Raw genomic sequence first — 11,193 nt, 5'->3', positions numbered from 1 at the left:
AGGTCAGTTATTCATTCTCCAAATAGAAGAGATGTCAGATTGACTGGATAAGTGTGAAGCTCTGACAGTTGCTACTCCCAAGGGATTCACCAGTCTTAGGTTTTGGATGTTGCAGTTTACAGAGTTGGGAGGAGAGCAGAGAAATAAGCCAACATACATTATCACAATAATGTTACCTTTCCATAGTGCCCTTCATCCCAAAAGACAGTAATTGCAAGAAGATATATAAGCAAAAGTCACTTGACTGCCACCAAAATGTAGACACCTGTAGCATGGTTCAGAAAACTGGTTAGCAGCACATGTTAACTCTACACATCAGCTTAGTTCAGGAGGTAAGGAATAATGTATCCAACTGAAATTGCAGGAGGAATTTTAGAGAATCACTATACAGTTCCTCATATTGACATTTGACTGTGATGCCAAGATTAACACTTGCTAAAATGTGGATTTTTTTAATGACTGAAATGGTCAGTACCTTTCATCAGAATAGCTGTCTATAGCAGTAGGCTAAGGTGCTGGTTACTGACTTGGAGAGACTAGTGATTTTTATTGACTAACTTGCATTACTTTGTGTAATAGCTGGGTTTTCCTTGAAGGTTTCCCCTTTCCAAGTAGAGAGCTAGCCTTGCCCTTTTTAGTATGTGATATACCGTATGAGGTAGCATGTCTGCAGGAAGTGAGTAGCAGGAGTTGACTAAACCTACAGTGCTAATAAAATGCCACATGCAGAGGAGGAGACTGCCACAATATAATTTCTTAATTTGTGCTGACACAAAGAAACTAATGGCTGAAGTCTTGCAAACCTGTCCCTTTTAGGAATAAAAAATACAATCAGTGATGAGCAGAGGACGTTTGGTCAGCTAGACTGTGGAATAAGAATAATGCTGGGAATACTTCTAAGGCCAGGCATACAGTGCAAAGTGCTTGCTCACAACCAAGTAACAAGGTGATTGTAAGAAACAATTAGTTCATTTACCTAGGTAAAATAGTGTCAAAGTAAACCATTCTGTTGTAGGAGTACCAACAGGAGTAATTCACTCCGATAATCTGTCTGTGGATAATAATAATAGTAACGCTTTTCTAGTGCATTTCATCTGAGGACCTCCTAACATTTTACGAACACAAATTAAACCTCACAAACCTCCTACGTTATTAGATCAATTTTCAGAAGGGGAAACTTAAGTAGGGAGATGAAGTGGCTTGTCCAAGGTCACATTGTGAATCAGTAGTAGAGCCAGGAAAAATACCCTAGAAGACCTGACTCTTAATTTCTTCCTATTGTAGATAGATTAAATATAGGTTAAATATGCTGTTATACACATACATGTCCACATGCCCCAATGGAACAAAAGTGCAGTTAAAAGATCACAACATCCAAAAGGTAAATTACAAAATCAAAACACTTTATTGTTGTCTGTTAGTGAAAATACAGCATATTTATACATGTAAATACTGTGTGTTCATGCCAGCACGCATTCGATTTGGAGAGAATATTGTCTATGTGTGTTCTACCTATGCAACTAGTTATTTCTGCAGTATATTCTCAAGGTCACGCTGTTCATCACAATATTGTGTCTGTTTGTTACATGTGTACACTCTGGGGTTATGATGGAACTGCCAATTCTAAATTCTTCAGGAATGACTGCTGTTCACTGCTACGGGAGAAACACAACTTTGAAAGCAGGTATTATATTCCTCCCCCAGGACAAATTAAGAGCAGTGTTCAAGGAATACCTATATCTTTCATGGATTAACTGCAACCTTCCAGTCTATTTAGAGAAATAGTGAATTCCCATCCAACCCACATGCGTTGATGCAAAGATGACCATAACAGAGGCTTCTTCTCTTTATAATAAACCCCTGGGAATAAAGCACTGTGATAAGTTTTGAAATGTAGTAGTGTCTTTTTTTAAGGCACCTATCAGCATGGTATCTCAGCACTGGTATGATGGGGTTTGCTGCAACAGGACATATTGTCATCAGAGCCATCCCATCCATAGGATGGTTTGGTGCAGCTGCCCCAAGCCCCATGCTTTTGGAGGCCTTGCGGTGGCCACCACAATCATCCTATGGATGGGAGGGAACTGGGAGATTATGAGGGGTCTGGTGCGGTGGCAGCAGGAGTCCCCACCCACACCTGTTGACAGGGGGGCAAAAGGGGCAATTGCCCCAGGGCCTGGAGATGCAAAGGGGCCTGGAGTTCACAACTGCTACGGCTGGAATCTGGGCCCCTTTGAATTGTCTCCAGAGTGCTGGAGCACTGCTCCACAGCTCTGTACAGCTCTGAGGCTGGGGTAGGGGGTGTGCGCTGCAGTCTGGGCAGAGCTAAGGACTGACTGCCTTTGGCTCTGCCTTTTCTGCCCACAGCCTTGCCCCTTTGTGGAGCACAGAACCAACTTCCCACACACTTTGTCCTGGGCCCCGCTGTGCTTGTCAGCCCCACTGCCCCACGCACACACTCGGCATGTGGGCAGTGGGTGCCAGAGCAGCCTGCTCCACCTGTTCTCGCAGTGCCACACTGCCCTGCCCTCCCAGCACACCACAGACCCTGCTGTCATTGTGCCAGATCCCCTCCCAAAATCCTCTAGGCCACGTTGCTTGGGAAAGTGGGTAACAGGGTGGGGTGGGGTGAAACAGGGACAGGGTTTGGGGAAGGGATGGAACAGGAATGGGAGATGCATGGGCCCTGTGCCTTGGTCACTGGGCAGGGGTTCCCCAAGGCCACACACCCTTTTTGGGATGGCCCTGACTGTCCTACTGGGCTGATTCATCCCAATAGTATCACAATTAATGCAGATACACATGATAAATGTACCCCATTATACCTAGGCTAGAGGAAATGTCCTAAAGCATTGGTTCTCAAACTTGATTGTGCCCCCCTTCTTTGTGTCTGTTGCGGTTTACATATGCCCCCTCCCTGAGCATGTGGCTCACAGCTGCCACTCTCTGACCACTCACCTCAGAATGCAGATTGGAGAATGGTAGTTGCTGGCAGGGCACCCAGCTCTGAAGGCAGTGCAGCTGCCAGTAGCAGTGCAGAAGTAAGGGTGGCGTAGTATAGTATTACGACCCGTGCTTCTTTGCTGCAGCTGATGGCACTTATGCCTTCAGAGCTGAGCGTCCAACCAGCAGCCACCGCTCTTTGGCCACCCAGCCCTGAATATGTGAGTTTTTCGTAAAAGTTCTCACAGCCTCCCAGAATACATTCTGTGCCTCTCCTCCAGTTCAAGAACCTCTAAAGAGTTTATAGTAAGGGACTGTTTGAGGTAATAATTTCGCTAATTTTAAATAGTATGCAACAATGAAAGTAACTTAAAATTTCTTAACAGGTACTGTCCTATTGCAACCCGGGTCCCTGCCAGCTCTTTAAATAGCTTCCTGCTTGTTTTTGCCACAGCTCAGTTAGCTCTTTCCAGAGCTGTGCACCAGGGCATACCCACTTATTTTCATCTCTGATAGTACTAAACATGATAGCAAAGTGTCCTGGTCTTGCTCTTACGCTGTCCTGCCAGCCCAGTCTGTCTATATGCACCTTCTGTCACTCACTCACTCAAGTCACAACTGTTCACATACAATCAACTCTCAAATGCATGTTTTCAATTCATGCTCAGTTTTCTTTCCTTGTATATCTGCCTTATTTGATACAAGGTCCATTATTAGATTTGCTTGCCAGTCCTTGGAGCTGGTAGGCAGTTGTGCCATGGACTGTGACATAAGGTATGGTTCTGGAGTGGGGGGTAGGAGAAGAAACACTCTGAGAAGCAGCCAATAGAGCTGCAATCCTGACAAGCCCTGTGGTCAGTCTATTAGCTGTTATCTATGAAAGGAAGAGATAAAAAATAACTGGAGATCAAGCGAACTAACAAGTCCTTTCCATCCCTAATTTCTAGTCTGTGGAGAGCAGACTCTCTCTGCCTTCCTAGAAGCCTGTTCCTAGAGTGCTCAGATGCACTTTAGTTTTATTGTTAAATGCTTCTTTCTGTCTCCAGTTACTTTAAGCTGCATAAAGCTCCAACTTAGAAACCCTCCACAGAACTTTGCTTACCAACTAGTCATGATAGCTTAGGCCAAGGTTGGAGAACCTAAGGCCTGGTAGCTGGGTGCAGTCCCCAGCTTGCCTGGATCCAACCTCTGAGGTTCAGGGCTTCCCCATCCCCAGCATTGGGGAGCCTGCACTGGCACTCCAGCCCCTCCACAATCTTCCCACAGGGATGGAGCACACAAAATTTCCTGGCTTGGGCCCCCTACCTGTCATGTGTGAGGGGAATGCGGAGAGAGTCTTTCTCCTTCTCTGTCAAGGGCCATGTCAGTGAGGGTTTGCTTTTTGTCTTTTGAATTTGGGGGTTTTGTTGGTTGGTTGGTTGGTTGGTTGGTTGGTTGGTTGGTTGGTTGGTTGGTTAGGGTTTTTTGTTTGGATGTGGTATGGGTTTGTTGTTGTTGGTTGCTTCTCACTTGTGCCCCTGACTGATTTTTCTGTGGGTCAGTTGCTCCTGACCCAAAAAAGGTTTTCTCTCCCCTGGTTTAGGCTGCCTGTTGAGGATCCTGCTGCCAGTTGTGGATGAAGGCATAGGTTAGATAACAGAGGAGAGAGGAATAAAGGGAGCCTAAAAGAGAAGTTGAATATTATTTTTCTAATAATATGGAGACTGTTGCCATGTACATAGGTGCAGTGAGGTATCTACAAAGAGGCAGTATCTCTTCATCTATCTTTATTATTTGTATTAACATAGTAGCTAGGAGTCCTAGTCATGGATGTGGATCCCATTTTGTTAGGCACTATACAAGCACAGAACAGGAAGACAGTCCCTTATGTCTGCTCAGTTTGTTAGCCAATCCCTGCCCCATCCCACAGAGGCTGCAGTACTGAGAGATGGAATAGCCCAACTCTGCCATGTTGCAGCAGAGTAGGGGAGAAAGTAGGAGTGTATCTGCATTTGCAAGGTGGCTGGCAGACTTGCTGTGCCCCAGGGCAGGGTGTGACTCTGCTCTCACAGAAAGGGTAGAGCCACACGTGGAAAGGGCGGGGTTGGGGGCAGCTAGCCCTTTGCATTGCCTGGAGCACACTGCCCACCCCCCTGCCAGCCCTCAGAACTTCCTGGAGCGCAGTGCTCCAGTGGTGATTTAAAGGGTCAAGGGCTCCAGCCATCGCCACTGCTGCAGTAGCAGCAGCTGCCGAGAACCTTGGCCCTTTTGAATCACCAGGCCCTGGGGCAAGTGCCTCCTTTCCTGCCTCCTCTTGGAGGGCCTTTGGGTGTGTGCGTTGTGGAGGGTTACTTGTCTTTGGGCCTATGACAGTCACTTCCCACATTTAGCACAGGAATAAGAAGTCCTATCAGCCACCTCTTTCCAAAGACATCCTGCAGGTTCTTCCTCCAGGGCCGGGCTCTTACCACCATCCCCTTCCGCACCTGATATCGAGTTTGCCCTCGTAAGATCAACAGTATCTGGTGGGAACAGAAGCCAGCACAGGCAAGTCCAATTCCAAGCCAGAGGTACAGCATGAGTATGACAAACATTTCAGAGCTGAGGAGAGCTCCTGCAGTTCCAGGGCCAGGAGAGGGGAAGAGAAAAAAAGAAACAGCATTTTATATACACCACACAACAGGAATATTCAACCCAAAGAGTTCTGGAAACTGAATTGCACGCTATCACAAATATACAATTGGCGAGCTAGAAGGAAAAAGAGAATTAATCATTCTAATTATTCTAATTGAAGTATTTCATTTGAGATGAAATAATCATGATTATTTCATAATCAATGCAACTCACACTGTTGGGGGGGAAATGTTAAAATGTAAAGGTTAGACTAGACTAATGTTCATACTATTAATAAGTGGCATCAGGACTTAAAGGGAACATTCCACAAAATATAAAATGTATTTTAATCATAATTAGTAACATTTTCAAAAGTGCCTACATGATGTAGGTCTTGTCTATGTGGAATGTTATTGCATGGCAAATCAGGATGTGAATCTACAATGCACTGTCTTGGCTTACTGGAACATCTCTTGTGTACATGGTTATGGCAAGCTAAAAGACTTATGGAAACGCTGAATGTGACAGGTACTTCTAATCATTGTTTTTAAAAAGTTATATATCATTGTATATATATATATATATAACTTGGATGCCAATTAGCATCCACTCAGGATCTGCCAATATTTTATTACTTGTATAAGTATCAAATGCATCGTAACTAATTCCTTCTGGGATTTTTAAAAGAACCTCTCTAATGTTACATTTCCCTAATGAAGAGAAGAATGTAGGAATGGTATAAGGGGGACAACTCAAGCTATTGTAATCCAAGCCTCTCTCAGCAGAAGTCACCATAGGAAACAGTGCACAAGTGCAAGCCATTCTTATAGCCTTCTCTCTAACCAGGAGTCATCAGAACAGTGCTGAGCAGCCGGCTGTAGGAAGCTCAGGCTCCTCCAGTTATTAGAATTGTGTTATACAGGAGATCAGACTAGATTAACTAATAGTTGCTTTTGGCCTTAAAATATTCACATTCTAGCTTCTGCATCTCAAAATGCTGTAATGAATTGTCTAGCTGTTGACTGCTACAATATTACATTTTTACTTCACTCCAAGAGTTGGACATGGTTAGGAGAGAACATTCACAGGAAGATTTTTTTTAAAACCACCATCTGGCTTTTCAGAGACAGCCCTGAACACTTGAACTATTAAACATTACTTTTTAAATTCAATATCACCTCTCTTTCTTTGTCAGATCCCACGAGCCTCACTAGACATCATGCACAAGATGGCAAGAGGAAGAATAGGTCCCTTAAAGCAGTAATGAATCCTCATATTAATTCAGTTAGACTACATCTACACAGCAGCATTATTTCGGAGTAACTGACATTATTCTGAAATAACATAGTGAACATCTCCACTACAAGCCTTTATTTAGAAATAATGTTGAGCTGAAGGACTTCTTATTTCAACTCACGGTAATCCTCATTTCTTGAGGAGTAAGGGAAGTCAAAGGAAAAGTGTTCTTCCTTTGACTTCCTGATGTGTAGACAGTGCCAAATGCCAAATTAAGCTATTTCAATTAAGCTATGCAATTGACATAGATGAAGTTGCGTAGCTTAATTCGACTTTAATTTGACTGTTGTGTAGACATACCCTTAGTGAGGATAACTTGAAATATTTAATAGGAAGGTCAGATACAACCATGGGCTTCTCAGCATTTATTGGAAGCAATTAGAACAATAGAGCTTGGTTTGTTTTTCCTAATAGTGCTCTGTGGGAAGTTGGGAACAGAAAATTGTACTGAGATACTCTGCAGCCAGCCTGCAAGTTTTATTTGAGGACATGATGCAGAAACTCACCATGTTGTGAGAAGAAGAATCTTTGTCTCTCCTTGCAAGTATAAAGCTTCCCTGAGCTATACTTAATGGACATACAGTTTGTTAATCTTATTCCTAGGCTATCCATATAGTCTGTAGTTTTGTCAGTAGATCCAATCTGCCATACATTTACAAAGATACTCCTCATTTGCTCCTCATCATCAGAGACCATTTTATACCCAAATTTACTTCTGTTCTTTGTGAACCTGATACAATCTCACTTTTATGGCTGCACATTATTTATGCTAGAAATGCTGACTCATGATGCTGAATTTATAGACACTGAACCAAATTCTAATATTCTTGCTGGATCTTTTGTGCCTCCTGTGCACAGATTCTGGCCACAAGAATTAATCCATCTGGCATAAAACTAACAGATCCATCTCCTATTCCTGCAATCACCTGCCACAACCATAGACAGAGGAAGGAAAGGTGTGGTGGAGCTCTGCTGCACTGATCCTCAGTTAGTACATGGTCCCTTGGGGGTCCATACACTAGTAGCATAAGTTAGTGCATCCTGGCGTTTTGCTCTAATATACACCAGGGTTGATGCACATCAGCCCACAGAATCAAAGAGCTCCCTGGTGGCCTCCTCACCCCTTCCTCCCTTTCCATTTTGTGTTGAGCACAGCTGAGAAGAGAGGAGCATCAAGTCTGGTGTGATTGATTCTGAGGTTTATCCAACATTATTTAAACTGTGGTTCTACTTGTGACTCCATAAAAATGTCATGTCAGGATTCCATGTCTATTACCTTTCAGGGACTATCAGGCCAAAATATGATACATTTCAAAGTAAATTGCTGCTAGTTTGTTTTAAATGCCAGCCTTCTCAGCCTGGAATCTGAAAATCAAGCTGGGTTTCTTCTGGCTCATGCATGATTTTGCATTCAAAACACAGTCAAAAAGCCATTTAATGCATGACCCAGAATACAATCCAGGTCCTCTCCCTGAACTGAGTGGATCTGCAGAGGTCAGAGCAAAAGTCCTGTTTAGTTAGCAATATGAGGGGATCTGATTCTGATACCCACAGGTTGCAGGTCTGATGGGTAAAAGAATGACATTGTTACATAGGCACTTTCAGAATACCACTAGCCTGTAAGCTTTCTGCATATTGACCTTTCAATGCCCCTCATTCTAGGGTTTTGTCTCAGATTTAGACTTGGTGCAGTCAGAAGGGCTCAGGGGCATGGTGAGATGGGGAGGGACAGAACCAGAGGTGTCAATGCAGAGGTGTGGGGGAAAGATCAGGAAGAGAAATGAGAAGAGTAGGGGGAGAACTGATAAGAAGGAAAATGTACATGTGGGGGAAGGCATAAAAAAAGAAGAGTCAGCAGTCAACAGCAGGAGATTATTTCTTGGAATGCATTTGTTTTGGGTGTGGGACTCTTTCCAAGATCACCGGTTGATCTCAAACTGTGGTTTGCAAAAAACTAACAGGAGGTTGGAGAGCTGGCTGGTCACATCAATCTAATTCTCTTCTTTGTTTTCACCTGCTGGGTGGCATTAGAAGAAACTAGCATAATCATTCCTAACCTTGATTTCCCTTGCACGCAGCTGCTGTCCTTGCCACAGGAAGGGAATGTGTGGAGCCAGGAGTGTGTTGTTGGGGGGGAGGGCCTACAGTGATTGGGAAAGGTGGGGGGGCTGGAGGTGTGTTGAATGGGAGTGGAGGAGGGACCAGGTGATGGCAAATGGAAGGGGAAGTGTGCCCCAGTCAGTCTCTATTAGGATGTGATTCCCTGAAGGACTTGAGAACCCCCCCCCCCCCCGCAGGCACCCACGGAAGCACTCCTCTGCTATAGGGGTGTGAAATCCTCTCTCCTGCTGCCTAGTAGTACTACCCTCTGACACTCTGTCTGAGGCGCCGGGTTGGGGTTTCTTTGGAACCTGATACCTGATGAAGCGGGCTGTGGCTGGAACCTGGCTGGGGCCCAGGCTTGATTTCAATAGGGCCTCATTTCAGCAGCGTCCTTTGATCGCAGTGCTACCCCCCTGCGGGGAATGAACACAAAGCCTCCAGGAACGAGATCAATGAGCACAGGCCCCCTCCCTTCCTGCTCCCCGCCCTCCGCCCCTCACAAAGCTGCCTGAGAGAGAGCCTAGGGGGCTTGGGCAAAGGGAGCCCGGGTTCCTTCTCGGACAAGGGGGAAGGAGAGGCCGCTTACCTGAGAAGAACTGGCTGATGGAGTGAGGCAGGAGCGTGAGGAAGGCCAGTGGGCTAGCAAAGGACACAGAGAGCACTGCCGAAATGTAAGCCACCCCTGCCACCAGGGAGTCGAGGCAAGCCAAGGAGGTGTAGAGGCAGAACATGATGAAGTTCCGCATGTTCCTGCTCCCGATGCAGTTCCCTGTGAAGAAACAGTGGTGGTCATGTCTTTGGGTGACTCTGGCACACAGTCTACAGAAGTGGGTGCTGGGCAAGGCTGAGCCAGGGGACCTGCTTCCATCCGGCCGGGCTGCCACTGCTTCGGCTCCTCCGCCCGAGTTCAGGCACTTGCCCAGGTCCTCAGGGGAGCTTTGTATCACAAGGATGTAGTTCCCCAGGGCATTAGCGGAGAGGAAGAGGAAGAGGGCCCCATGCAGCAGAGCAGGAGAGAAAAGTGGGGTGGTGGAAGGGTCTTTGAACATGCTGGGGATGAAGAGAAAGAGCTGGAGGACGAAGGTCACTAAGGAGATGCACAGGAAGTAGGTTGGAGCAACAACATTGAGCACCCTGAGAACTAGCATTGTGGATTACATTCCTGCAGGGAGAGCAAGAAGAGAACAAACATCACCGCCTCGGCCGGATACTTGCTGCGTCCATTTCCTTCAGGTTCCCCATTCTCCACCCACCCTCCGGCTCCCCTGCTTGCTCCTGGCAATGCCCCCTCTACTGCTCTTCCCCACCCCCTCCCCTCCGGCCCCCGTCTGCCACGCTCACTGCAATGAAATCCCCGCCAGTTCAGGGGCGTGTGACAGAGACCAGCTCATTGGGGAACGATCGCTCCTCATTTCCAAGTTAGTGTCACCGCCCCAGTGCCCGGCTTCAGGGAGCCGGCCGGCGACATTGCCACTGAGAACCCACGGGCTGTGGTGGCTGGAGCAGACTCTGTCTGCTGGCTGCATCAGCACCAAGCTGGCTCTGCGGCTGCCCTGTTCTCTACTACGGGAGTTCCTGGTATAGGCAGGGTCAATTTTTGTGTTGCATGTCAGCAGGAAGGTGGGGGAAGGAAGAAGGGTGGTTGCTTTAATCCACTGCAATACGGATCAAATGCAAAGCTCTAATTTATCCGCTGTAGCCACAGATCTGCAGATTACCACCACGGCTGCTGTCTCTACATGCGCAAAATTAGAAAATGCACTGAACAAAGCTAAGGGCTGCCCCGGCGGCTCCCTTCGGCGCTGTGCTGGGAACTCTGTAACATCAACAGAGCGCTGTGTGTGTGTGTCACTGTTGGGGAGCCAATACCGATGCTTACAGCAAACAAACACAATTCCCTAAAAATCAAAGGGACAAAACAGCCGCTGGCCCCCAGGTCTGTGTCAGCTCCCCCAACACAGCGCTGACTGCGTTTTGCTGTCTCTTTTTCTATCCCTGTCAGACACATTTAAAATGTACCGAAGGTGCCGGAGGCTGGGGGCGGAGGGAGCTGCCTTTTCCAGCGCTGCCTGCCTTTTACTCTGCTTGGCTGAACCCTATCCACCATTGTAAGGAAACTTCAGACGAGAGCTGAAATCAGAAGTGCCTTTGTCCCTTAAACTTAATAGATTTAGTAGCCACCGGGAACTTTCTTTGGTGTCAACACTGGTAGCTGGGTTCTGGCGGGACCACGGGGCAGTCTCCAGCCCTGTTTCCCCC

General features: G+C 46.4%; 1 protein-coding gene across 1 annotated transcript; it reads right to left on the bottom strand.

Annotated features, from left to right (window-relative positions):
• Positions 1-5,109: 5,109 nt before the first annotated feature.
• Positions 5,110-10,902, bottom strand: ZDHHC22 (zDHHC palmitoyltransferase 22). The gene is made up of 2 exons (XM_006117792.5): positions 9,521-10,902; positions 5,110-5,536 (listed from the first exon to the last, which is right to left on the bottom strand). Exons 1-2 carry the CDS (start codon positions 10,080-10,082, stop codon positions 5,271-5,273), a joined length of 828 nt encoding a protein of 275 aa, XP_006117854.1. The 5' UTR covers positions 10,083-10,902; the 3' UTR covers positions 5,110-5,270.
• Between the last annotated feature and the right edge of the window lie 291 nt (positions 10,903-11,193).

Source organism: Pelodiscus sinensis, chromosome 5 (genome assembly GCF_052426305.1).
Source record: "Pelodiscus sinensis isolate ZL-2025 chromosome 5, ASM5242630v1, whole genome shotgun sequence".
NCBI classification, from domain to species: Eukaryota; Metazoa; Chordata; order Testudines; family Trionychidae; genus Pelodiscus; species Pelodiscus sinensis.
The sequence above is the reverse complement of the archived record's forward strand: the minus strand, read 5'-3'. Positions and strand labels throughout refer to the sequence as shown.

Coding starts and splice junctions, on each gene's coding strand:
- ZDHHC22 (XM_006117792.5), bottom strand. CDS start 10,082: ATGCTAGTTCTCAGGGTGCTCAATGTTGTTGCTCCAACCTACTTCCTG. Junction 5,537..9,520: donor CATCAGCCAGTTCTTCTCAG/GTAAGCGGCCTC, acceptor CTGGAACTGCAG/GAGCTCTCCTCAGCTCTGAA.